The sequence below is a fragment of the Taurulus bubalis genome (assembly GCF_910589615.1).
Source record: "Taurulus bubalis genome assembly, chromosome: 11".
Classification (NCBI taxonomy): domain Eukaryota; kingdom Metazoa; phylum Chordata; class Actinopteri; order Perciformes; family Cottidae; genus Taurulus; species Taurulus bubalis.
The window spans coordinates 22,052,127-22,075,608 of NC_136599.1; the positions used below are offsets into that span (position 1 = coordinate 22,052,127).

General features: G+C 43.2%; 1 protein-coding gene across 1 annotated transcript in view; it reads left to right on the top strand.

Annotated features, from left to right (window-relative positions):
- ptpn11b (protein tyrosine phosphatase non-receptor type 11b) overlaps positions 1 to 21,306 on the top strand; it is a gene marked incomplete at both ends in the record, with an annotated part of 22,503 nt that extends 1,197 nt beyond the window's left edge. The window contains 14 exons of the mRNA XM_079225875.1: positions 4,037 to 4,159; positions 9,557 to 9,751; positions 14,111 to 14,303; positions 14,447 to 14,566; positions 14,682 to 14,795; positions 15,913 to 16,009; positions 16,225 to 16,304; positions 16,506 to 16,661; positions 17,548 to 17,679; positions 18,496 to 18,650; positions 20,557 to 20,624; positions 20,714 to 20,865; positions 21,007 to 21,107; positions 21,219 to 21,306. Coding sequence (XP_079082001.1) covers positions 4,037 to 4,159; positions 9,557 to 9,751; positions 14,111 to 14,303; positions 14,447 to 14,566; positions 14,682 to 14,795; positions 15,913 to 16,009; positions 16,225 to 16,304; positions 16,506 to 16,661; positions 17,548 to 17,679; positions 18,496 to 18,650; positions 20,557 to 20,624; positions 20,714 to 20,865; positions 21,007 to 21,107; positions 21,219 to 21,306 — 1,774 coding nt within the window. The remainder of the gene's footprint in view (positions 1 to 4,036; positions 4,160 to 9,556; positions 9,752 to 14,110; positions 14,304 to 14,446; positions 14,567 to 14,681; positions 14,796 to 15,912; positions 16,010 to 16,224; positions 16,305 to 16,505; positions 16,662 to 17,547; positions 17,680 to 18,495; positions 18,651 to 20,556; positions 20,625 to 20,713; positions 20,866 to 21,006; positions 21,108 to 21,218) is intronic.
- Between the last annotated feature and the right edge of the window lie 2,176 nt (positions 21,307 to 23,482).

Genomic DNA, 23,482 nt, shown 5'->3' on the forward strand with positions numbered 1-23,482 from the left:
TGCCAGCTGGTAAGCAACAAGAAACAGAAACAGTGATGCTATTACAAAGTCCGTCAACCGCTGAAAAGACTGCTGAAAAGATTTAGTTTTTCAAAAGCAGAGCAAAACTTGGAGGAGAGGCATGTCACCTAGTAGCTAAAGGTTAGTCTCGCTAGCATGACACCGGACCTGCGATACACTGGCGGGAAACCCTGACGGAGTAACATTATGCCAACCAGACAAACCAGCTGGCGACCTCGCAGCTAAACGAATTGATGCAGTGGCAACTTTCTGGGGAAGTGGCTGCACGTGTCCACGACGGTGCTCCACAGCAACCACAGCCCTCCTGTAGGCAAGGCCCCAATCTGCTAAAACCAATAAAAATAAGCATCCAAAGTAAATGATCAAAACAGCGAAGTCACTTTTATATATGAAGTCCAATATTTAGCCTCATAAAAAATGTTTGTGTATGTGATGTGTTTTAATAAAATAAATATCAAAAGCATCAGTTTCACATTTGTGTCGTGGATAATACATTTCACACTTACTTTCTGTCCCGTGAAGTCATTTCCTGTCTCCAGCTCAACCACCGGGCCTCCCCGCCAGACTTCTAGGGATATTTCTAACGTAACAGGGAAGGCATTGTCCAATTCACCCTGCGCTCTTGCATGTTTTTTCAGGACTAATCCCTTTGTAATCGTTTAGTATTCATCATTTGTAAAGTTCCACCTATAATCTGCTCCCTGGGATCGTGGAATGAGAGAAAGCGCAGCAGATCGGGTTTGCCTCCCTGCTGAGGATAAGGGGGCCGGAAGGGGGGGTCAGGGGCAGTCTGGGTCAGATGTCTGGTCTGTTGTTGTGTGTCAGTCACGAGCTGGCCCAGTCAAGACTCTATTTGTATCTATTTGGCCTTTTGATTTAACACCGGACTAATCCTGGGGTTAACCTCCAACAATGGAGGACCCTCGGTGGCCACCATGTTTAGCACTCTAATATGCTAATATATAAATATAAATATATAATGTGTATAATTCCCTCCTGTAAGAACCCCATCGCATATTTAGCGTCATTACTCGTGCAGCGCCTTGTCTCTCGTGTCACCTGTCTCTTCTTTCACCCGTCTCCTGTTCCCTCGCCCTCTCGTGTCATAGAAACGGGTCAGGAGGTCTCGATGGATTGTCAAGCAGGCAGTGTCCCTTTTGATTCATCGGTTCAAAATGATAAATGGCGACATGTGCTTCATCTCCCAAAAAATTCTCACGTCTTGACATTTGCATTTAGCTGCTGAAAAGGCAATTTCAAGCTTTTTCAATGTAGTTTTTTCGCACTCGCAGGTAATTTGTCTTCGGACAGAAACTCAAACATTGGACAGTGAGAATGTCAGGCTTAGATACCCTGGTCACACCGTGATCATATCTATGTTTTGTTTGTGTCTTATATGCGTTATTGAGGATATTCAAATGAGATTCAGCCATTTGCACCAGCAGTGTTCTGAGTCACAAAATAAGAGTCACAAAATATGGGGTCTTATTTTTATCTCTATGGGTTTGTGTCATGCAGTGTACAAGAAGAGAAGCGCCTAAATGCTCGTCCACTGTTGAAGCGTTTCAGATATTATCTCCTCGGCATGGGCTTCATGAAGGCGCTCTTGTGTCACCATCTGCCTGCCCTCCGCTGGGTTATATTAATCAATAATAAGCCTTTGTAATGGGCCCAGGGGTGCTCGTGAAAGGCTATGATTTAGGATGAGAAATGCATTTCCATGACTCATTTGGTCTATATATCACTCCCTTTTAAAAAAAAAAAAGTCTTGTTTTTCTTGTTGAAACATTGGCATTTCCATGCATTTGTCTTTTCAAAGAAAATGTCAAGAGCTGCAGTGAAAGGTTATTATGGTATTTGAATAATCTGTATGGTGTCAACTCGTTTAACACTTTAAAACAACATTTGAATGTGTTTTGTGAGGAACAAAATCTTTTTTATTTAACTTTTTATTCAAGATAATCCCATTGAGATTTAGAATTTGTAGTAATTTAAGCTTTTCATAATATATCTAAACGCTTAGGGTTGTACCCAATCTGCCTATGAGGAATTCTACAGTAGTGTTTCAACCCAAGTGTTTAAAAAAAAAAAACTTTTAAGATATCTGTTGAAAAAATATTCTTATTTAAAGCCTCACTTGGGGAAAAAACAACAACTTAAGTAGAAGAAAATGGGTCATCTTGAGGAGAGATTTAAAAAGAAGAAGGAATAATTCCACTAACTTCATTGGACAGCATAGTCTGATGACACAACGGCGTTAGATGATCCGAGAGACAGATTTCACCGCTGATCTCCAGCTCGAACACTTGGCAGCGACCAGCTGGCGTAAAACCAGCGAGTTGTCTTTTAAAAACGTTGGTGTGATGCTGCTTTTTAATTTTTAATTGTATTTTTATATACATTACACGTTTAGTTTTTTGACACACCTCTTACTGACTCCCCCGCCCCCCATCCGTTCCTTGACACCAGTGGGGCCCTGGAGTGCTAATGGTGCATTGGATTAGCCAGCAATGGCACACAGTAGTTAGGGAGGTTTAACCCAATGATCCCTACTTAAACATGAGCTTTAAATCCACACGGCTGATATCCAGCCATTCACTGGGACTGCCGTACCCACTCGGCTGCTTCTTCTACCTTTTTATGTAGTTGTTTGCTCTCTAAACATGGCAGTGTGTGTGTGAGTGTGTGTGTTTGGTTGCCGATGTGCTGGATGTCTGTCTTTACAAACTATTTGTGAGTAGCGAATGTGGTTTGGCTTGGGTAAGTGGCGGTGTCACGCACACTCCAATAAAGAGTGCACAACCCGGATAATCGGTCGACATACCTGAGAAGTGGATGGGATAAATATTTGCCTGCGGCGTTTTGCAACAGAGGAAGTGACATGTAATCATGAGCTCTCTGCAGTACCGTAAACCGGAGTGCTCTTCCCCTTTTCCCAAACCAGGACAGGACATGCAGTGTGTGTGACGTAACCACTGATTCGTCCAGAACCAAACGCATCCTTTAATTCAGGGAGGGAGGGAGGGAGGGAGAGAGAGGTACGATTACAGATATTCTTCTGGAAGAAGAGCACTAACATGGGATGAGCAATCTAGATCTGCTGAAAGTTGTCTTGTTCATACGGTTCACTTTTGAAATGGCATTACAACATACATAATGATGATTCCTTTACCCTTTAAGTGTTAACAACAGCATGCAACCGATGTGAGCCCGTATATATAATTTATTATGTATTAAAGTAACTGGCTTTTACATTTTTGGCAAATGATGATTTTATGGAATGAAACATTTGAGTAAACCAAAAGATAAACATTATGAAGCAGAAACAACTAAACCGGTCATAAAGACACGGCAGTGTAAACAAAACGCCTCAAATGAGCTTTTTCTTTTCTTTTCTTTGGGCAAAAACATCGACTCTGGGTGTATCTGGCGTTCTGAGGTGATAGTGGCATCTCAACCTTCTTGCCTTTGCATCATAAGTCATCTTAGTTGTGAGTTTGTTCATTGCCCTCTTGCAAAACTAGTCTCGGGACTAGGTGTTAGGAATTTTGGTGATCTGAACCTGACCTGCAAAGGCCAGTTTATTGTGCAACATTGTTTCTCGATCATTGTGTCATTTAAAAGTTCGATGAGCTGGAGTCCAAAGCCAAACGAATGGAGAAAGTGTCACCGTCCAAATGCTTGTGTACGCTTGTGTGCAGCATTTTGTGTCGAAGTAAAGCTGCTGTTTATCAATTTATCTCATGCTTTCTTCTAAACTGAACTAAAGCCAGTTTTAGGCTACACACATGAAACATTACACATTTCATCCGTCATGACAGCTGCAGAGGAAATATGTCAAAACGATCCCACAGGTCTTTACATAAATAACAGATTTGTAAAAATGGCATTAAACAAAAATAAATCCTATACTATTTTGAACTCTGGAGATCTATTGTGTTGGGGACGGACACACGGATCATTTTGGCCGACTCATTTATAAAAAAAGCGTGTCCCCCTGTTCTCTGCTGTTTAGGTGGTTCCACCCCAACATCACCGGATACGAGGCAGAGCAGCTCCTGTTGACCCGGGGCGTCCACGGCAGTTTCCTGGCCCGGCCCAGCAAGAGCAACCCGGGGGATTTCACCCTCTCCGTCAGGTGAGGCCTCACCCACCCTCCCTCTTTGTCCCTATTTTCGTATTGATTTTTGCCTCAGTATTCATTAATCGGACTGTTCCCACCGGTTCAAAGCTCAGCCCTGAGAGCAAACAGAGGCGTGGTGCTGAGGGGCAAAGCGCTTCTCTCTGACAAAAATGATCATTGTGACGTGTACATAGGTTTTTTGGGGCGACGGTCTTCTTCTCGTCTTCCAATCGGCTGTTGTTTTCAGTCTGAGAGTGAGGATGGGGCCGTGCTTCTTTTGCTGATGTCACATTTTGCGTGCCCGCAAATGTATGGCATTTGAACCAAAGTAGTTATGCGCGAGTGTTTCAAGGTGACGTGTTGAATTGCAGATCTAAAGTACGCAATTTGGTAACAAATGCAGCCAGAAAGTCATGAATTAGGAGAGCAGGGTGGCACTGAGGTGAGTTAGAACCAGCACAGCCGAGTGCCGTCCGCGCCCCTGGAACACATTTATCTTCCCCCTGTATAATCGCCGGCCCAACCTTACTCCTGGTAAGTAGGACGACTCTGCGATTACAGAGAAGCGGGAAACAAACGGAGACAGAAGAAGAGCGAGTTGAAAGACTGGCACTTCCCTGGCAACGGAAGCTTTTAAGAGATACATCACGCCGGCCAAGGGCCTAGAAGAAGTGTGTGTGTGTGTGTGTGTGTGTGTGTGCGCGCGCTAAAGAGGAACCTGTTAACGCTTTGACCTTCACTGCCTGCGGTGTGTGTGTGGTGTCGTAAATCACACACACACCACAGGAAGGTTGGTGGGCCGTGTTGCAGCCACAGTTTGTGGTCGTGACAGACTTAAACACACACACGTGCACACACACACACAGGTCAAGTGGCTAGTGTGCAGAGCCTCACCACCTGCTGGAGAAGGTAGGTCACATTGAACTTAGAGGAAGGAGGAGGCAAGTCGACTCGTTTTCCTTCAACAAATGAAACATTGAATTCACAAGGAATGAAATGTACCAATGCTCAGTTCAGTACTCTAACAGCATTGACTTGCTGTGAGATGCATATTGTTGATGCATAACGGCATTACTGAGTGGATTTACCAATTTAAACTTATATTCTGGGGCTACCGTAACTTACGTTCACCAATATCTTGTAAAAGTGTTTTGCTGGCTGCTATTAAGCAAAATAAGCCCACTTAAAGAATTGTTCATGTTTTAGCTCCTTGTACTTTTTTGAACTAGTACAATCTAAAACTGGATGTGAGGTTACATAGATCAAATACATTTACAGGGAATTTATTCTAGCGATTGTGGTTATCTTGTTGTAAAATCTTATCGTTAACTAACAAATGAATCTGTTCACTAACATAGTTTCTCTTGCTTCATGCATTTTTAGTGATTGCTTTTATGCCCTGCGATTGGGCACGCACAAATATTTCAGCACAAAAAGGTTTCCCATGATATTTAGAACAGACGGCCACCATAAACGTTTGCCCCTCTGCACCTAAACTTTAACCCTTTAACCTCAAAACTTGAAAAGGGACAGAGGGGGCAACACGGATAGCTGCGTTATTCATGTGTGCCCTGCCACAATATCCTGTTTCGCAGGTCAACTCAACCTGTGGCTACTCGCAAGCCAATATCTTATACACACAGCTCCAGTACACCGGCATCAGCGCACAAAATCTATATTGCACAAGTGATATGAATATGTCATACAGTTCTATAGCCTCATCTTTTGATCTATTCTAATCAGACGTTTCAGGGGCTTTTGGGGTTTGGAGGCTTTTCACTGGGGGTTGTAGTGCACCAAACACAGTCTGTGAAATGTAGGAAATATCGGAGCATACTGAAGATAATTACTCAATTATTCTGTATCTACCGAAGCTATTCTTAGCTTGCACATCCTGCTTTCTAACTCAATCTCTAGTACACACACACATACACAGACACACACACAGACACACACAGACAGACAGAGAGACATACAGTGTCTTATCAGAGCAGAGGAGAGGCTAATTAGCCAGTCATTAGCCAGGTTTCATCTTACCAAGGCCATTATGAGCGTGATAGTCACTGAATGTTCAGATTGTAATGGACGCTGAGGGAGTCCACACACACACACACACACACACACACACACACACACACACACACACACACACACACACACACACACACTCTCTCTTGCTACCTTATCTGCCTCCCTCTAACCCCCTCCTCTTCTTCTCTGCTCCGCGAGGTGAAGGGAAGAAGGAGAGGTCGGACAGAGCCGGCACGGAAAAGCCAACTGAAGGCTGAGTTGCTAATGGGAGCTTTTTTTTTGGAGGGGTTTGAAAATGTAATCAATTCTGAGTTTCATAAAACAAAAAAGGAGAAAGGGAGAAAGTTTGAAGCAGATAAAAAGTTTGGCCGTAACTTCTATCCAAGTCCAACTCCGTAAGGAGAGAAGTCTGGCCAAGCTCATTTTGCATGCTCTTTATTCACTCTAAAGACCCGGAGGAGACATTTTAAGGGCAATCTTAAGAGAGAATTTTGCAGGGGCAAGTTACCACGGAGAGCAAATGGATTTTCTCGTAGCCACTGTATTATATAATGCCAGCTCGAGTTTACTCAGATGTGTTTCCACTGGAGCCGAGGCTATTTATAGATAGACACAGTCGAGTGGGAAAAAAACTAAAAACATTTCACCATCATTATTGCTAATCCTTGAACGTTTACTGTGTTTTTAAACTGCATTTACATCCCCCCCCCCCCACAAGTCTTCATTAGCATGTTTCAACAGCTTCTTGATTCATATGTCGAATGGGGAACTTTACATTCTGACATCTCACTTTCTACACTGTGACATGGGCCCAGTTTAGCCGCTGCAGGAGCCTGCTGTCGCCCCGTAGAACCGCCACGTATCGTGCAAATGTTATCGTGCAATTTTTTTGCATTTACAATTAACATGAAGCATGCCAGACCATTTTTAGCAAGCAATCTGCGACAAATATATTTTGTATTTGTGATATGCAAAGATAGCATTCGGATACGAAAACTCTTCGTTCCTCTCGGTGTCTGATTCCTCACATCCAACTTTCATATTTTTTTTTTCATATAGCCTTCAACAGCTGTTATACGACTAGCTGCCAATAGCAGTTAAGCAGCACAGATGACCCTGGGGGTTTGTTGATGTCAACTGAACCTCCCCAGCGGCACAATGAGAAGCTATTGTTTGGTAGTTTAACCCCATGATATCGGTCGTCCACTGAGCGAGTTGTTTTTGATGACGCTGGTGGTTTGGGGACGACTGAAAGACTCCCTGGTTGTCTGAATTTGCACACACCTCTTGGCTCCGATTGCCTAACCTCCAGTGAGCTGAGGAATGATGCATTGGTTTCATGCCTGGTTTTTCTTTTCTTTTTTTTCACACCGCCTCAGGCCAAGCTCTTGAGACGCCAGGCACATTTATCTGATATAACATCTCACATTTTATGCCAGACTTGAACAAGCCTGCTTCAGGATTTAGGTTAAACAAAATATACCAGTGTAGTAGTCAGTAGAGACTCGAAAGGGGAATTGTAAATGGAGGCGAAAAACTTTATCACCCTCAATTTGATAAGTGTGCCAAGTATGTTAAAAGGGATTTATCAGTGGTTTCAGGCTGTATTGAGTGAAAACAATACTGCTTGAAATGGTTTCATGGCAAAGCAAGCAATAATGAGTATATTCCGGCCCTTGTTCGTGCGTAATGATGTGCATCCCCCAGTTGTCTGTGTATTGTATCTTAGCACTGCATATAGTTAGTTTAGTTTGACTGATCCAAATACTGTGCAGGCTTCAATGTTCTGGAGTGAAGTTTTTTAACACTTAATCCTGCACACAGATGTGATCCGTTAAGCTTCAGCTGAGCGACAATGCTCTGCTCACATACAGAGGCGCTGGGAAGGACTTTGCGACTTCGCGTACGTCGGTGCAAACCAGTTCATGGGACACTCGAGGACAAAATTGTGTTGCATTCATCGACTGAATTTGTCTTTCCAGTAAGGAGGATGGCGTCGTATCTTCAAAATAAATGCGTAGTAAAGATTGCCCTACGGCCAGCCCGCGACCTTCACCCCGTGTCTCCGTGTCAGTCCGCTCAGCCGTGAGCCGAGCAAACACGAACCCGACAAACCCCACGTGCACACAGACACACAAACCCTGCAACCCCACCCACTGTATTCACCACTTCAAAGTATCGAACACCGATGTAGCTCTCTGCAACACGCGCACGTGCAATAGATCTCCAGAGAGAGAGATTTACAAAACCTCAGAGAATTTACAGTGTGAGGAAGGAAAAATGGGAAAGTAAAATTCGCGATGACAACGAGAAAAGTGGTTGAGGGGAAACATAATTTATGCCATTTGATATGACCATTAGCTGATAATCAGTTTGGAGAGATAGTACTGCCTGCCTGACTAAGCCCACTCTGTTGTTTGTGTGTCATCACACTTTAATATGTTTACAGGATGTTTCGCTTATCTCTGCTGAAGAAACATGTCGGACCAAGTCACTGGAGATGGAAAATCTGGGGAAAAAGGTTCATTTAGTTCTTCACTTGCAGCTGGGCAAATATCTTTTATAGAGTGTGTGTGTGTGTGTGTGTGTGTGTGTGTGTGTGTGTGTGTGTGTGTGTGTGTGTGTGTGTGTGCGTGCGCGCATGCGTGATTTGCACCTATTCAATCCAGTCAGAGGACTTTGAATATGCAAAGTGGAAGCCTACCAAATGTTTTCAGGCTTATCTGCCTCCGAGCTCGGCGGCTGCTGCTTTTCTCTTGTATTGTTCTGCAATCACGCTACAGCCGTCTTCCAAATACATTAGATATGGAAAACTACAGAGTATTAAGAAGAAGGGATGATCCCCTTTGTGAGATTTGTGGTGTTTTACTTTGCAGAAGTGATAAAAAATGGATCAGTGTTTTTTTCTAAATCACTCCGGCTTCGACGGCTCACACTTTTCCTTCCTGTAGTAGCTCGCTTTTTTTAAAATCATTCCAGTGTTGGCACGGTTACTCTTTTAATATTATCATTATTTATACATGCAGTATTTGCAAGAAACGCTCCAGTGTTGCAGATCATTTAGAAACATGACCCTGAACAGGAGACCGATGGAATAATGTCACCACATCTGCAGATTCTTCAACACGCTTTTGAGAAAATGAGGCCCAAAGTTGTGAAATGGGAGCAGATGGCTTGTGAAGCTGGGAATTTTGTATTGTATATGAATTCATGCTCTGTGAGTATGTGTGGGCGACAAAGTGTGTGTTTTGAGTGTTATCTGCACCCAAGCGAACAAGAGAACAACACGTAAGAGAAAAATTCCGAGGGCTTGTTTTCGTGAGCGAGTCCACCTCGGTAAACACACACGGTAACTAACTAACTCAATTTCTTCCCACTCAGGCGCAGCGATGAGGTGACCCACATTAAGATCCAGAACTCGGGCGACTACTACGACCTGTACGGAGGCGAGAAGTTCGCCACGCTGGCCGAGCTGGTGCAGTATTACACCGAACAACAGGATCTGCTGCGCGAGAGGAACGGCCATGTCATCGAGCTCAAGTACCCGCTCAACTGCAAGGACCCCACCTCCGAGAGGTGCCGACAAAACACCAACACCCAAGACGTGCCGACCAGCTCACGTTGAGCATTTTGCTGATCAATGCACTCAGACACAAAAACATACAGATAGACATATTCGGAGCTCAGCTCTGTAGTGAACCTCGTTATCTTACCTCAGTACATCTGCATGGAACCTTCTCCCTGAACAGAGTCTTTCAGCTTCAGGGTTGTCATGCTGTAAAACCTCATCCTGCAATGAGTGTAGCTCCTAAATGCAGTCGCAGTACGCTGCAGAGAACACAGCTCTGGACAACATATTGGAATCCTTGTCATTTCTTAAATGGGACTTGGGGCATGAAAATGTGGAGCATTTAATCAAAGTTTAGAATCCTCTGGATTTATTTCCAGCATGTCGAGCCTGAAGGCAGTTTTGAGATCTGTGTGTAAAGAAAACAAACTTATTCTAACATCTTATCAGTTGAACATTCAGATGGTAAATTATTATTTATATAGGAAGACGTAAGAGCAGATCTCCTTTGAAGGGACGTTTTCTGAGCCATCACTACAGGTTGATATGGTTAAAAGGAATATCACAATAGTGATATAAATATTTTCCTCATCCGTATCACCGAATGGTTGATGACATATGGAATCTTCAAGGCTGGTATTTATTACAGTGAGTTATTCACTGTTATTCCTTTGGAGAAAGCTCCAAAATGTAGGCAAATATCCTTTCAGCTCGGTTTTGGTCTCCACCAGCTCCAGAAAAATATACTTTTTCCCCCCAGCTGTTACGCTTCATCTGTTCACATGCTGGTTGCTTACTTTGTCTTCTGTTTAGGGATGGATAAATAGCTTATAGAGGAATTAAAGGAGCCTTTTCTCTTTGTTCTCTGTTAAGCTGAGGGGAACTGAAGAGTTGGGTGAACATTTTGTGTGCTTTTTGTCACAAATGTATATCATATTATGTATATAGTATATACATAGACGTGTCTGAAAAAGAGGTGTACTCGGGCGCATTGCTATCTTGATGCAGCAGGAAGTGTTTGCGCCATTAACCAACAAAAAAACTAATCTAAAGTCAACGGCGCAGTATTTTTCTTGTCATTTAAAGGGCAATTACTTGTATTAAGATGTGCCAACATAGGAGGGTTCACAACAGATTTTGAACATCAAAAAACAAATTTCCTGCATTCTGCATTTATTTAATTTGACACGTTTCTATTTAAGAAAAACACAATCTTCTGTCACACACTCGGAGACAAACCCCATACTGTTTTTTTTTTCTCACAAAATGTGTCATGAGTAGGGATGGGTATCGTTTGTTGTTTTTCCGATACTGGTGCTAAAACGATACTTTTAAAATGATACCGGTGCCTGAACCGATGCTTTTTTATTGCCAAGGCAATTTTTTTTCTTCAAATTGAAAAATATATTAACTGTTGAAGGTATACTATACATGTCAATACATAAATAAATAAAAACAAAACACTTGACTTCAAACTACAGCTTCAAACTATAAACAATATATAAAAAAAACAGACAAATAGCATCAGGTGGCCTGATAGGGAACGTGTGCAACAGAACTCCACTCAGAAACTGTTGGATTCTACAAACTGCTGCTTCACTGGACTACACGTCATCATTAATGTAACTGGGAGAGCTTTTCTGAACCAGCCGGAGCTGCTCTTGAATTCGGCAAACACCAAATCAACCGAGGAATAAACACGTCTCCTGCAGAGCTCCCAGCCGGTGTTCTTGCCGGTCAGCTGCGGTTCCTCCGCTCTGACCTTGACCTCCATCAGCGAAACAGACATTTCTAGCAGGAAGTTTAGAGTCTTTCCCCTCTCTAGAAAGTCTGCAGCTTTCTCGTCCAGATTCCAGCATTTAAAACAGACGTGTTTGGTGGAGAAAATGGAGCGTTTCTCTCTCTGAGTTCGGCTCTTCTTCTTTACATGCAATTGTTTTGTTGTATTTGCTGCCCGTTGTGTATTTTTTTTGCAAAATACAGCCAAACTTTTGACCAGTTAACTTTCGGCATTTTCTCTGTTAAAAGGTTGATGGCTAGCTAGCTACTGTAGCTATACAACCTGCTGCCAGGACGGACTCATCAGAGTAGTGTAAAAAAAGTATTTCAATCGGCTCAGGCACCGAAGGGAAGCATAGGAATATGCTATATTGGCACCGGTTTCGGGCTGTTTGCATGCCTTGTGTGGATGTTGCACACACGCCTCTGTCCGCACACAGCATCTCCTCTCCTCATCCCTCTGTGAGTGAGGACGTAGGCTACTAAAAGGTTTGCGGGCCCGCTCCTCCGGTGGTGTTTTTGAGGCTGATGTCTTCGTGCATTACTCATCGCCTTTCCGGCAGTGCCGGGCTGCAGGCCTGCGCGTAAGGCAGCCTTCAGATTCAGCAACCCCCGTCAGGAGACGGTGGACCTGAGTAAACCTTATTCATTAACTCATCATTATAAGACAATTTTAAGGCCGTACTGAATCATTCAAAGCTTTGAAGCTGCTTTCATAATGTTGAGATTCAAATTCTAGTCCAATCAAAAGAATTATGTCATCATTTCCAAAGTTAACATTTTTAAATATTATATATTCAAAATAGTCAGCTTCAGTCCACATTTGTTGGCGTTTAGTCTTTCAACAACCTAATTTTCACTGCAAAAAAACACTTCTCCAATTTGCGGAATCCTCCATTTAAATAGCAATGTGCTGTTGGCTTTTAAATGAGAATGGGAGACGACTCTGTGGTTTGATTCAAATTATACCCCAAAACACACCTGTGATTAAGTAAGAGGCTAAATACAACCCCTTTGCGCAGTTAACACACGGTTTACTAACAAATTATTCATTCCCTAAAATATTCATTCCCTAAAATACACTTTGGACCGTGCGCTAAAGATCCTTCAAATAGGGCCGATGATGCAACGTGATCATGATAATGCATTTCAGTGGAGCGCTAGACTATCACCATCACCATCACCAGCAAGTTTCACTCTTTAAGAGAAGGAGAATAGGAAACCTTGTACCAACACATGTGTGTTTGTAGGGATGGGGCTTTATTGCGTACAGCAGCACGCCCACGCATGAAACTCGGATGCACTTCTGTCCACATGCATAAGCAGTGGCAGATACCCGAATGCATCTTCAAACCAACTAAGCGGACGGCGCTGCTGTTCTTGTTTCTGCTCACCGAGTAGCCACACGCTGCTATACACTTCATCACACGTACGCACATTCACTGAAGTGGGAGCCGAAAGGCAGCCGGTGCATTAATGCCAGAAACCCACCGCATGCAAGGAGGCGTTTAGTAAAGCCACACGATCATATTCGTGTTATCATTCGCATATCATCACTTTTCAGCTGTGTTTGGTATCGTATGTTTGGTATGCTGATGTACACCCTCTTTTTCTACACATCCGCACATTGCAATGTGCGTATCTATGTTTCCACTTCGGTCTGAGAACGACTTGTGATCTATGGTTAGGGTTTGTGTGGGCTCTCCATTCTACATACATACTCTTTCAGAGCCTCCTCCACGTTCTTGATCACCACACAGAAAGAAAAAAAAGAAATGCACACATGCAGGTTTTTCATCTTACTGTAATTTCATCGCTGAGTGAAGCTGCAGCAATTCAAGAGACACTTTCCTTCTCGAGTAGGAGTCTACGCTCACAATGCTTTTATAGATAGACATTATGTTAAACCCTCACGCAACAATATGAGACTCTTCCCCCCTTAAGGCAGGAAGCACGTTGCTCATCCTCCCCCTCAGTTGGTCAAGTTCCCTTCTCAACTCTGGTTCCTTGTCTCCAGTTGTTCCAGTTGAAGGCAGTCAGTCTGAAATAATCAACACTGATGCTCACTGTGTCTTTGAAATGGTAGCATGTTTAGTTTTTTTGCTGTTCTTTGGTTTTCACTTTAAGTGGCTGTAATTCTTTTTTTCTTTTTTCTACAATGATAATATTATCAACATATAGACTTTAAAACAATGTGGACTATGTAAAAGGCAGATTTTTTTCCGGATGTTTTAAGCAAAAAAAGCTTTTAAAACCCAATGAACGCAAGCTGCTCGGCACAAATCATCAGACGGACGCAGTTCGAGACCAGCTGGTGAACATAGTGACGCATTGAGCAGCTTAAAGGGCCAGATATTTCCCTCTGGAGTTTTTAGAAACCAAAGCAGACCTAAAATGAGACTGACTATTGGACTTACATTCCCATGTTGGCCAGAGACATGACTCCCAACTGATTCAGTAACCGGCTAGATGTATGAAAACGCAAAGCATCCTTCAAGCTGTTGGTTTGCACGTCATCCAGGCTGTCAGATTGTCATTGACCGTTGTTTCACGGTCTCATCAAAGTCCGTTCTCTCCCTCCTGGCCAGGTGGTACCACGGACACCTGTCCGGGCGAGATGCAGAGAAACTGCTCACGGACAAAGGCAAAGCCGGCAGCTTCCTGGTGCGGGAGAGCCAGAGTAAACCGGGCGACTTTGTTCTCTCGGTTCTCACCAACGAGGAGAAACACGACAACGTGGACCGCAAGACCAAGGTCACCCACGTCATGATACGCTACCAGGTGAGATAACTCTCCCCCCTCGCCTCTCAGACTACGTCAGCAAACGGCAAGTAGGTCGTGAGTATCTTTCTCACCTCGAGGAACTCCTCAGACCAGCTGTTACTGTCGCTGAACTGTTGATGTTTTCCCACCTCGCTCCCCAGCAGGACGGTAAATACGACGTGGGCGGCGGTGAGCGGTTCGACACCTTGGCTGACCTGGTGGATCACTACAAGAAGAACCCCATGGTGGAGAAGAGTGGAATCGTAGTGCACCTCAAACAGGTATGCAAGATGACAAAAGCATTGCTAGAATCTTCTGCCTGCTGCACGATGTTGCAATATGCTGGTTAATTGAAAGCACATCAAAATTGTGTTTTCACACTTGTTGACTCGACAGCCCTTTAACGCCACGAGGATAAACGCAGCCAGCATTGAGAACCGGGTACGAGAGCTCAACAAAGTAGCAGACAACTCCGAAAAACCCAAACAGGGATTCTGGGAAGAATTTGAGGTATGTAGCCTCAAAAGGGCCAGCGCCAGAAGTATTCCTTTCAATCATGGATTATTTTTTTAAGACGTATCTGAAGATCGGCTAAAGTCTTAATTTTGTTGATCATTTGGGAATTTCAGTCACTTTGTGTTCAATTTTTTTTTTTTTTTTAATGAGGCTCAAGTGAAGTGCTGGCTGATATAAAAAATGATGTAAAAAAAAACTCATTTTTAAAAGTATAGGTTTTAATTCCGACTTTGATGGCTCTGTTGCTTTTCTGCTATACTGTAATATACAGTATTTCCATAACGGTCCTTTGTCATATAAATGTCATGTTATACCGTATATCATGTTATGCCTGCATGATACTTCTATCAGTTGTACATTATATTATATAAATTATGCTTTTGTATTCTTTGGCTCAATTGGCATGTAAAGATCATAGTTACTGATCAGTATCTGGCTGGTGGATTTCCTGCCCCTGGATTGCACACAGTGCGAATCCTTTTCAAATGTAATTTAAAACACTTTGCTGCATCTTTTGAGCTGAACCCGGCGTGGATGACACAATATACATAACATACACAATATTACGCCAGATAGATGAGCTATTATCTGGTCTATCTGGCTTTGTTTTTAGGGAAAAGTGCTGTTCATGTTCCTACGGCTAAAGAACTGTAGATAATGAATTCTCAGAGAGGGAATGACAGAAGAGCTTTTCAGACTCCATGCTGAAACACTTTCCCTCTCAAAGTCTACAACCTGAACACTAATGAATGCAGTGTTTCTGCTCGTGCACTCCAGGGTGACCCCTACTGCATTAAATGCCCATTACACTTTCCAAACATGGCATTAAATGGGCCCTGCACTCCAATCAAAATGGTGTTCAAATTCAGTGTTTCTCCAAACCAAAAAGGAATTTTGTGTGTTTCGTGGTCTTCTCAGCCTTTGTCGGTGCATTGCTGTGTATCTTGCTGAATTGCAGCCACCTGTTGATCAGGGGAATTGTGTGAAAGCACACGCAGGAATGTCTGCTTCACAGTACAACAGTCTAAAACGTCTGTATCGGAGTGAATTAATAGTTTATATAGTGCATATTCTTTCTAATTTTGTTCTCTCTTGCGTCGTTAACTACCAGGTACTTCAGCAGCAGGAGTGCAAACTGCTGTATCCCCGGAAAGAAGGCCAGAAGCCAGAAAACAAGAGTAAAAACAGATACAAGAATATCCTCCCCTGTGAGTCACGCAGCAACCTGCCATTTCCTGTCTCTCCAACTTCCTGTGGAAAGAATGACACAAACATAGCGGAGTGTGAAGATCTTAGCTTTGATAGCTCGCAGCCTGTCAATTGACATTAGTTTTGAAACAAAACAAAAAAACACCAGGCGTGATCTCTGACAACGGGAGACATTTTGTTGTGCGCCGCTCACAGTTTGACTTTGTGTTTTCAGTCGACACAACTCGGGTGGAACTCAGGGAGGCGGATCCAGATGTTCCTGGTTCAGACTACATCAATGCCAACTGCATCAGAGTGAGTCTTCTCCGCAGCACGCTGTAGATTCCCAAAAGATGGCAGTGATGCACAATGTTCACGTAAAAAGAATTGCCAAAGGGCAGTAGTACCCAAGTCATACATATATCATACAGTAAAGTAAACAACCTATTTCATAGGTAACGTGACTCAATTGTGTCGGTGCCTAATGCAACGTGTCATTGCCCATATGCGGTACAGAGTATGCACGAAGAGGGGCGCCGCGTGGACGAGGGCAAGGTTTTCATCGCCACCCAAGGGTGCCTCCAGAATACGGTCGTCGACTTCTGGAAGATGGTGTATCAGGAGAATACGCACGTCATCGTCATGACCACGAAGGAGGTCGAGCGAGGGCGGGTAAGCAACCGGCTCTGAGCTTCTGCTGACATACAAATGCCTGTAGTTCAACTGAGGGCCTGTAAAAGTAATTACTATATACATTATGTTGTACCCGAAAGGTAAATTAATTAAATGGAAATGTTTCCGAGCAAGTAGCTTTTCTTTTCTCTCCCCAACTCTTTTATTTATTTATTTACTTTGTGTGTGCTTTCTCTTGCATTTACTCCTTAATGGGCTCTCTGTTGCACTTCTTACTGCATTGCCGTTGATTGCTCGTAATGATGAAACTCCATGAAATCGAGGAAACACCCCGCTTCAATAACATGAAATCCATTACGCTCGTCAAGTGTAGTTAATCTAGAAAGTGCCTAAACAACCAGATTGGTCACGCAGTGCATTGCAGAGCAGCAGATAACAGGACAGAGAACAAGCGGTGGACAGTGGTAGTGTCTCTGAAGAGCTGCGTCAGGCGCTTCCTAGGAAACGAGGGGGACACAAAAAGCTCCAGTTGTTTCAAGTCAACGGCAACGTATCAAGAACTGGTGTAGTCTGTTCCACATCCACATTGGTCTCACTGCTTGTCAACCATTTTGTTCCTACATTCTCAGTTAAAGGACAGTACTTGATGGCATTAGCTGATTCAGAGAGGGAGAGAGAGAGGGAGAGAGAAAGGGGGAGAGGGAGAGAGAGAGGGAGAAAGAGAGGGAGAGAGGGAGGTTGGGAAGAAGACGGATAAGGATAGTATGACAGTTAAGAAGATTGGAAAGCTGCTTGAGATGAGCTCTTTTTTTTGATATCCTAATACCCACCAACCTCTCTCTGCCCTCTCCATCATCCTCTCTCTCTCTCTCTCTCCCTCTCCCTCTCCCTCTCCCTCCCTCTCTCTCTCTCCCTTCCGATTTAGAACAAATGTGTCCGTTACTGGCCCGACCTCCACAGTACGAAGGAGTTCGGGAAGGTGCTGGTGAGGAATGTGGACGAGCGGCCCGCGCAAGACTACATCCTGAGGAAGCTGGAAGTGACCCGTCTGGACCGGGTAGGGAAAGCCGTGCGCTCAATCAGAGCTGACCCACTGACCTGGGGGTCAGATCAACACACACACACACACACACACAATCCTACAGCACGTGCTAGTGTTTACTCGAGGATCGACTGCACGTATCTCATGAATAGCAAATAGAGGAAAAGGTAGATGGCCGAAGAACCATAGTTGTCTTGCACGCCAAAAAAATGTAGAGTTCTTTTATTCACAAATACAATAAAGAGCAAACTAAGGGTTGTTGTGTGGGCAGTGTCACTATCCAATTAATGCTTTATAGAAGCTGTTGCTTTGGTCACAGTTGTTGATCAGTTTGAACTTAATTCAAAAGGGAGGATTTGATATTGGTTTGTAATATCTGAGATTAAGCTAGCAATATTGGCATATTGGTTCCTCAACAAGAGACCACTGTAAGAAATTAGGGACAGAATCCACAATTCTCATTTTGCACAAAAGCATATTCCAGCATTCGCGGCTGTTCATTAGCACCGGCGTAGTTGCAATGCTGCTACAATGAACGGTCACAGCAACAGAGTCTGCATGTGACCACCAGAGAGTTTCCCTCCTTTACAAAACAAAAAATACCTTGAATTGGCTAAATCAAACTACTGGAGCATCATATTAGCTTTGGCTAAACTTTGTAAACCATGCTTGGAATGAGTGTTGTGGATTTAGTCCCCTATTCCTTTCAGTAAGCCTTTTAATGAGCACTGCAGATCCATTATAGAGAGGAAGGAGGAGGAGGACCACATGGCAGAATACATGTTACATATCCAAAGTCAACATCATTAAAATCATTAAAACATCTTGTAGATGGAGCCTCTGAGGTACATCTGGCACTTCCAGTACCTGAGTTGGCCAGACCACGGCGTGCCCAATGAGCCCGGCGGCGTCCTCTGGTTCCTGGAGGAGGTCAACCGCACGCAGAGTACCATTCCAGACACCGGACCCATCGTCGTCCACTGCAGGTACAACCGGTTTTACAATGTGTAAGCGTGAAGTTTGGATTCAAGAAACTGGTCACGAGGTTTGGACAAAAGTAAAATATTGTCGGGGTCAGGTAGAAGTAGAGGTCACATGGTCAGAAGGTTTGGTCGTGAGTTCATTATTGTCGGGTGACATCGGGTGATGTAAAGAGATACGAGGCTCTGTGGAACATTGGACTTCTAGAAGAAGATGAAAACAGGAGAAGTGATTAAAAAGTTGTGGGTTTGAGACCCACCAGAGTCTACCTGGTTCTTTACAGGCAATTACTTAAACCATGTGCAACCATCTGTCTGTGTACACACACACACACACACACACACACACACGTGTACACACACACATGCACATGTGTACTCCTTTTTGTCCTTCAACTCTGTGTTGACTCGTGTTTTTCCACGAGATAGCAACATACATCATGGATGCTATATGAATGTATGAAAATTAGGATTTCATGAAATATGGTTTTAATTGGCCACTTGGGTGCGCTATAATTAAGGTTAACACGTTTCTCTACTTACCGGCTTCACATCTACGCCAAACTAGCGCCATCAAAAGAAACACAGTAGTCCAAACACATTGTTCATTTGCTTTGTTTCCCTTGAATCAGCTGTGTGTTACTTTAAGTAACTGTCAGAGAAAGCTCTGTTCTCACCAGTTACACGATTACTCCATGTAGATGTCAGCAGGACCACTAACTAATCAGCAGGAACTATTTGAAATGGCACAATCTGATTTAGTTATGCTGTAAGTCAGGATTTTTGTATTTATATTCATTTTGCAGCAGACTCGTGACAGATTGTAATTTCATTTCATTTCATTTTTATTTATTTGAACAGGGACCGTACACATCAATCAACCCAGGGGTTAATTGTGTCAGTCTTAGCTAAGGCTAAATTTCAACCGTAGTCCCTGTGGCCAGATATAACAAGCCATCACTAAAGGAAAGAAATGGTTAGAACAAAAACATCATAAAAAGCAATAAACATACAGGTTACGTTCAAATATAGAAATAGAAAGGCCTCATCATAAAATCATAAAAACATCACGAAGATCAATAAACATACACACATTTTGTACACACAATCATTGAGGAGGGAGTCACGACTCATGCTCACACAATAATACACGTTTTTTGTATAGCACCTCGTACACTAAATGCAGCCCAAGTGCTTTACAATAAAGAACAATGGACATGAAATTAACATAAAATAGGGATAGAATGCCATAATTAATTTGAAATGAGGTGGAAAAATAACACACCCTTGATTTAGATATAATTAAGATAAAAATGGAAAGCATGGACTGCACAACACAAAATAAAACCCACTGGATAAGGACAATAATACCAAGATCAGTCAACGCATCAATACAAACTACAGCAGCATCAACGGGTCTCCATTCTCTTTTTCCTTGTTCTTGTCTATTTTTGTCCACTGTCCGTTCATAGGAAGTGAATGTTGCAATAGATTTGTCCATTTGGTGTGCTTTCATGTATTTGACGCCTCAAAATGTACTACGAACACGATGACAGATCGACACAACACAGCCGAGTCATGAACTTCACCGGTACGACAGCGGCTGATACATTCAAGTTGTTATTGTGGTGGAGAAACGACACTTGAGCGGAGCAGAGTTCTCGAGAGGCTCTAACAGCGTTTTATGTGACACAACAACAAATTCAAGTTTACTGCTGCCGGCAAGTGAACACGTATATTTCATAACCTCAGACCTTCATGTGTCTCTTCCATTGTCTCGGATGGGAAAGGCCTTGATGCTTATGGAACACTCTTCACAACTATCTGGATGAAATCCAATATGCTGTTTTATAAGTAAGTACTTTGATTTGTCTCCTCGACGCTGACGCTTATCCCCTTGTTGCCCCCGCAGTGCAGGCATCGGCAGGACAGGCACCATTATCGTCATCGACATCCTAATCGATGTGATTAACCGCCAAGGTGGGAGACTCAAATATGAAACTGATTTTTCATCTCTGTGCTGTATCTCTAGCTAATTTCTGGACGTGTGCGTACATGTGCGTGCTTAGGTCTAGATTGCGACATCGACGTCCCTAAGACCATCCAGAGGGTGAGGCAGCAGAGGTCGGGCATGGTGCAGACGGAGGCCCAGTATAAGTTCATCTACATGGCTGTGCAGCAGTACATCGACACCGCTCAGAAGAGGCTGGAGGAGGAGCAGGTACTGCATCCACAGAGACATTGAAATACATCAAATAACACAGTTTATAGGCCAGAAAACTCTCACAGACTGCCTTTTAAAACCTGGATATATCTTTAAATAGTCTCGTTACTGAGTCTGATTCATGTTGTCACTTTGCAGAGGAATGGGATGAAGGAGAGGGAATATTCCAATATTAAATATCCCCAGACGACCAACTCGAGGCCCAAGCCCAACATGGCATCGTCGCGCTCCTCTTCTGTGTAAGTGTTCAACGATGAGGTGGCAACTGACATGCTGATTGAACATGTGGTCACAGAACATGGAGCACTTGTTTTATCACTGAATGCTGTGGCCGTGTGTTGTTGTTGTAGGATGACAAACGACGATTCGTCGAGTGTGTACGAGAACATCAACTTTAAAAGCCCTCAGACGTCTTTTAGCAGCAACACCAGGAGATAAACCTCTGTGGACCTCCGCATCTCTCTGACTGCCTCTCTGTAAGTACTTTGGGAATTTCATTCCGAATAGTTTAGTTTGTGCTGTCGCAAAATTACATTCGGCCTCTTTTGTTTAAACAACCGGTATTTTAAACAAGCATTTTTTTTAAAGGCATTATAAATGTTTTATGTGGAAGGAAATGTGCTTCAAGCTTCTGCAATTAGAAAGACGGTTCAGTGTCTTCCAGTGAGTCCAATTCATTTTGTACGGGTGATGTTTTATTTTTTATGGTTTAAATTATAGTGCCCAGGAGTGGCTCAGTTTCTCTAAAAGAAAACATGAGCTCCCCTTAAAGCAGCAAAAGATTGAATTTAGGCTCAAAGTATAATCAGCTTTAATTCTCACAAGCCCATTAATTTCTCTCTCTTACTGATTAATAAAGCAGACTGGGAACCCAGCAGTGATGCCTGCAGATGACCCTAAACCAAGGCCATGACTCAAAGCGAGGGAGTCTTGGCCTTGGTTTATGAACCTGGAATAATTATACCCCAATCGGAGAATATTTGTGTCGATATTTGTATGGGGAGAGGCGTTTTGAGAGAATGTTCGATTTTACAGATTATTGAGTGAGACTCAGGATATCTGATTTTATTTTAGCTGATCTTAATCCTTGGTGGATTCTTCTTTGGGTATCGGTACACCTCGATATTTCAGTGTAGTTTGGGCCCATTTCCAATTAAATTTAATGTGCAGTTATTTTAATGGAGTATAGTCTGATGTTCAAATCTGGGTTTTCTGAATTCAACACTGTTATAGTGACAAGTACACATTTGTTAATGTCTGAGCAGCGAGGTTTATTGTATAGTGTACTAAGAATTGTCTCTCGAGATAAACCCTGTCTGATTAACGGAGGAGCTGGGGAAGGACCTTTTCTTGTAGAAACCAAACAAACAAATTTGTTGTATAATATAAGGATTAACTGACAATGAGCATGACTGTCACCTTTAAACCTCCCATGCAAAGGCATTGTAAAGGCAATACAGGTTGATGGTTGTATGAACCAGAATAATTTCAAATCCACACACGCACGGTCTCCAGATAACCGGCAGTGCAGAACATGCTGAGTAAATGCTGCTTTTCGCTCCCTGTCATGAATTACGTCAGGTCCCGGTCTTCATGATTCAAAGTGGCACCGGCCATTAACTCCACTTGTCAAGCCCGTCTGTCTGTGTTTGCTTCAGGTCCAGCGGAGATGTCGCTTCATCGGCGGCCTGAAAAGCCCACGAGGGAGCGCGTCGCTCTGCCGACGCCCCACACCAGCGGACCCTGCCTGGGCCGGAGGTGGGGAGCGGACCCCTTCCTCCTGCTGGACCTCTCCGTCTGGAGTCAAAGCTTGCCCTCCACAGAGAGGAAGACTCTGCTCAGGGCCATTGTCCTCCCTCTTACTCCCCCTTACCTCTCCAGCCTCTCCCTCTCAAGTGCCTTGTCACAAGATCTCGCCTCCCCCTAAACTGCTGTTACATCTCTACTGTTACCACGTTCCGAGTCCTGGGAATCCAATTTAGCGTGAGACACCAAGAGGGATATGAAACATGGAGTCCGAGCGGACCAGAAGGTCCTCTGTCTGCTTTCCCTCTTCCTCCGTCTTTGCTGGCTTTCATTTGAACTCGAAACCCTCAGACTGTTTTCGCAGCATTCTCGCTCTCCAGCTGTGGTGGTTTTTAATGTGGCTGCTGAGTGATAGCGAGGGCAGTTATGTAACCTGCTGCAGGACCCTGAGGCACGCGGAAGGCAAGCAAGGCCTCTTCTTCAGAAAAGAATTGACACAATAATTTCAGGTCTCTTATTAATATATATATATATATATATAATTTTTTCTTCTTTTATTTTCTTTTTACGATGTGACATGTTTTGTGTGTTTTTGTGAAAGAGTTGTACAGTATGTTAACTCCTGCAAATAAGATGTTCTGTACTTCAACAGAACCTGAGGCCATTTTTGTTTTTTTACTTGTGGTCATTAGAACATAACCACAAGAAGTCCAGTCTGACATCTGAACATCTGAACAGGGTCTCCAGCTGCTCCCCCTTTGAGAAAATGTATATATATATATATATATATATATATATATATATATGTATGTATGTGTGTGTATATATATATATATATATATATATATATATATATATATATATATAT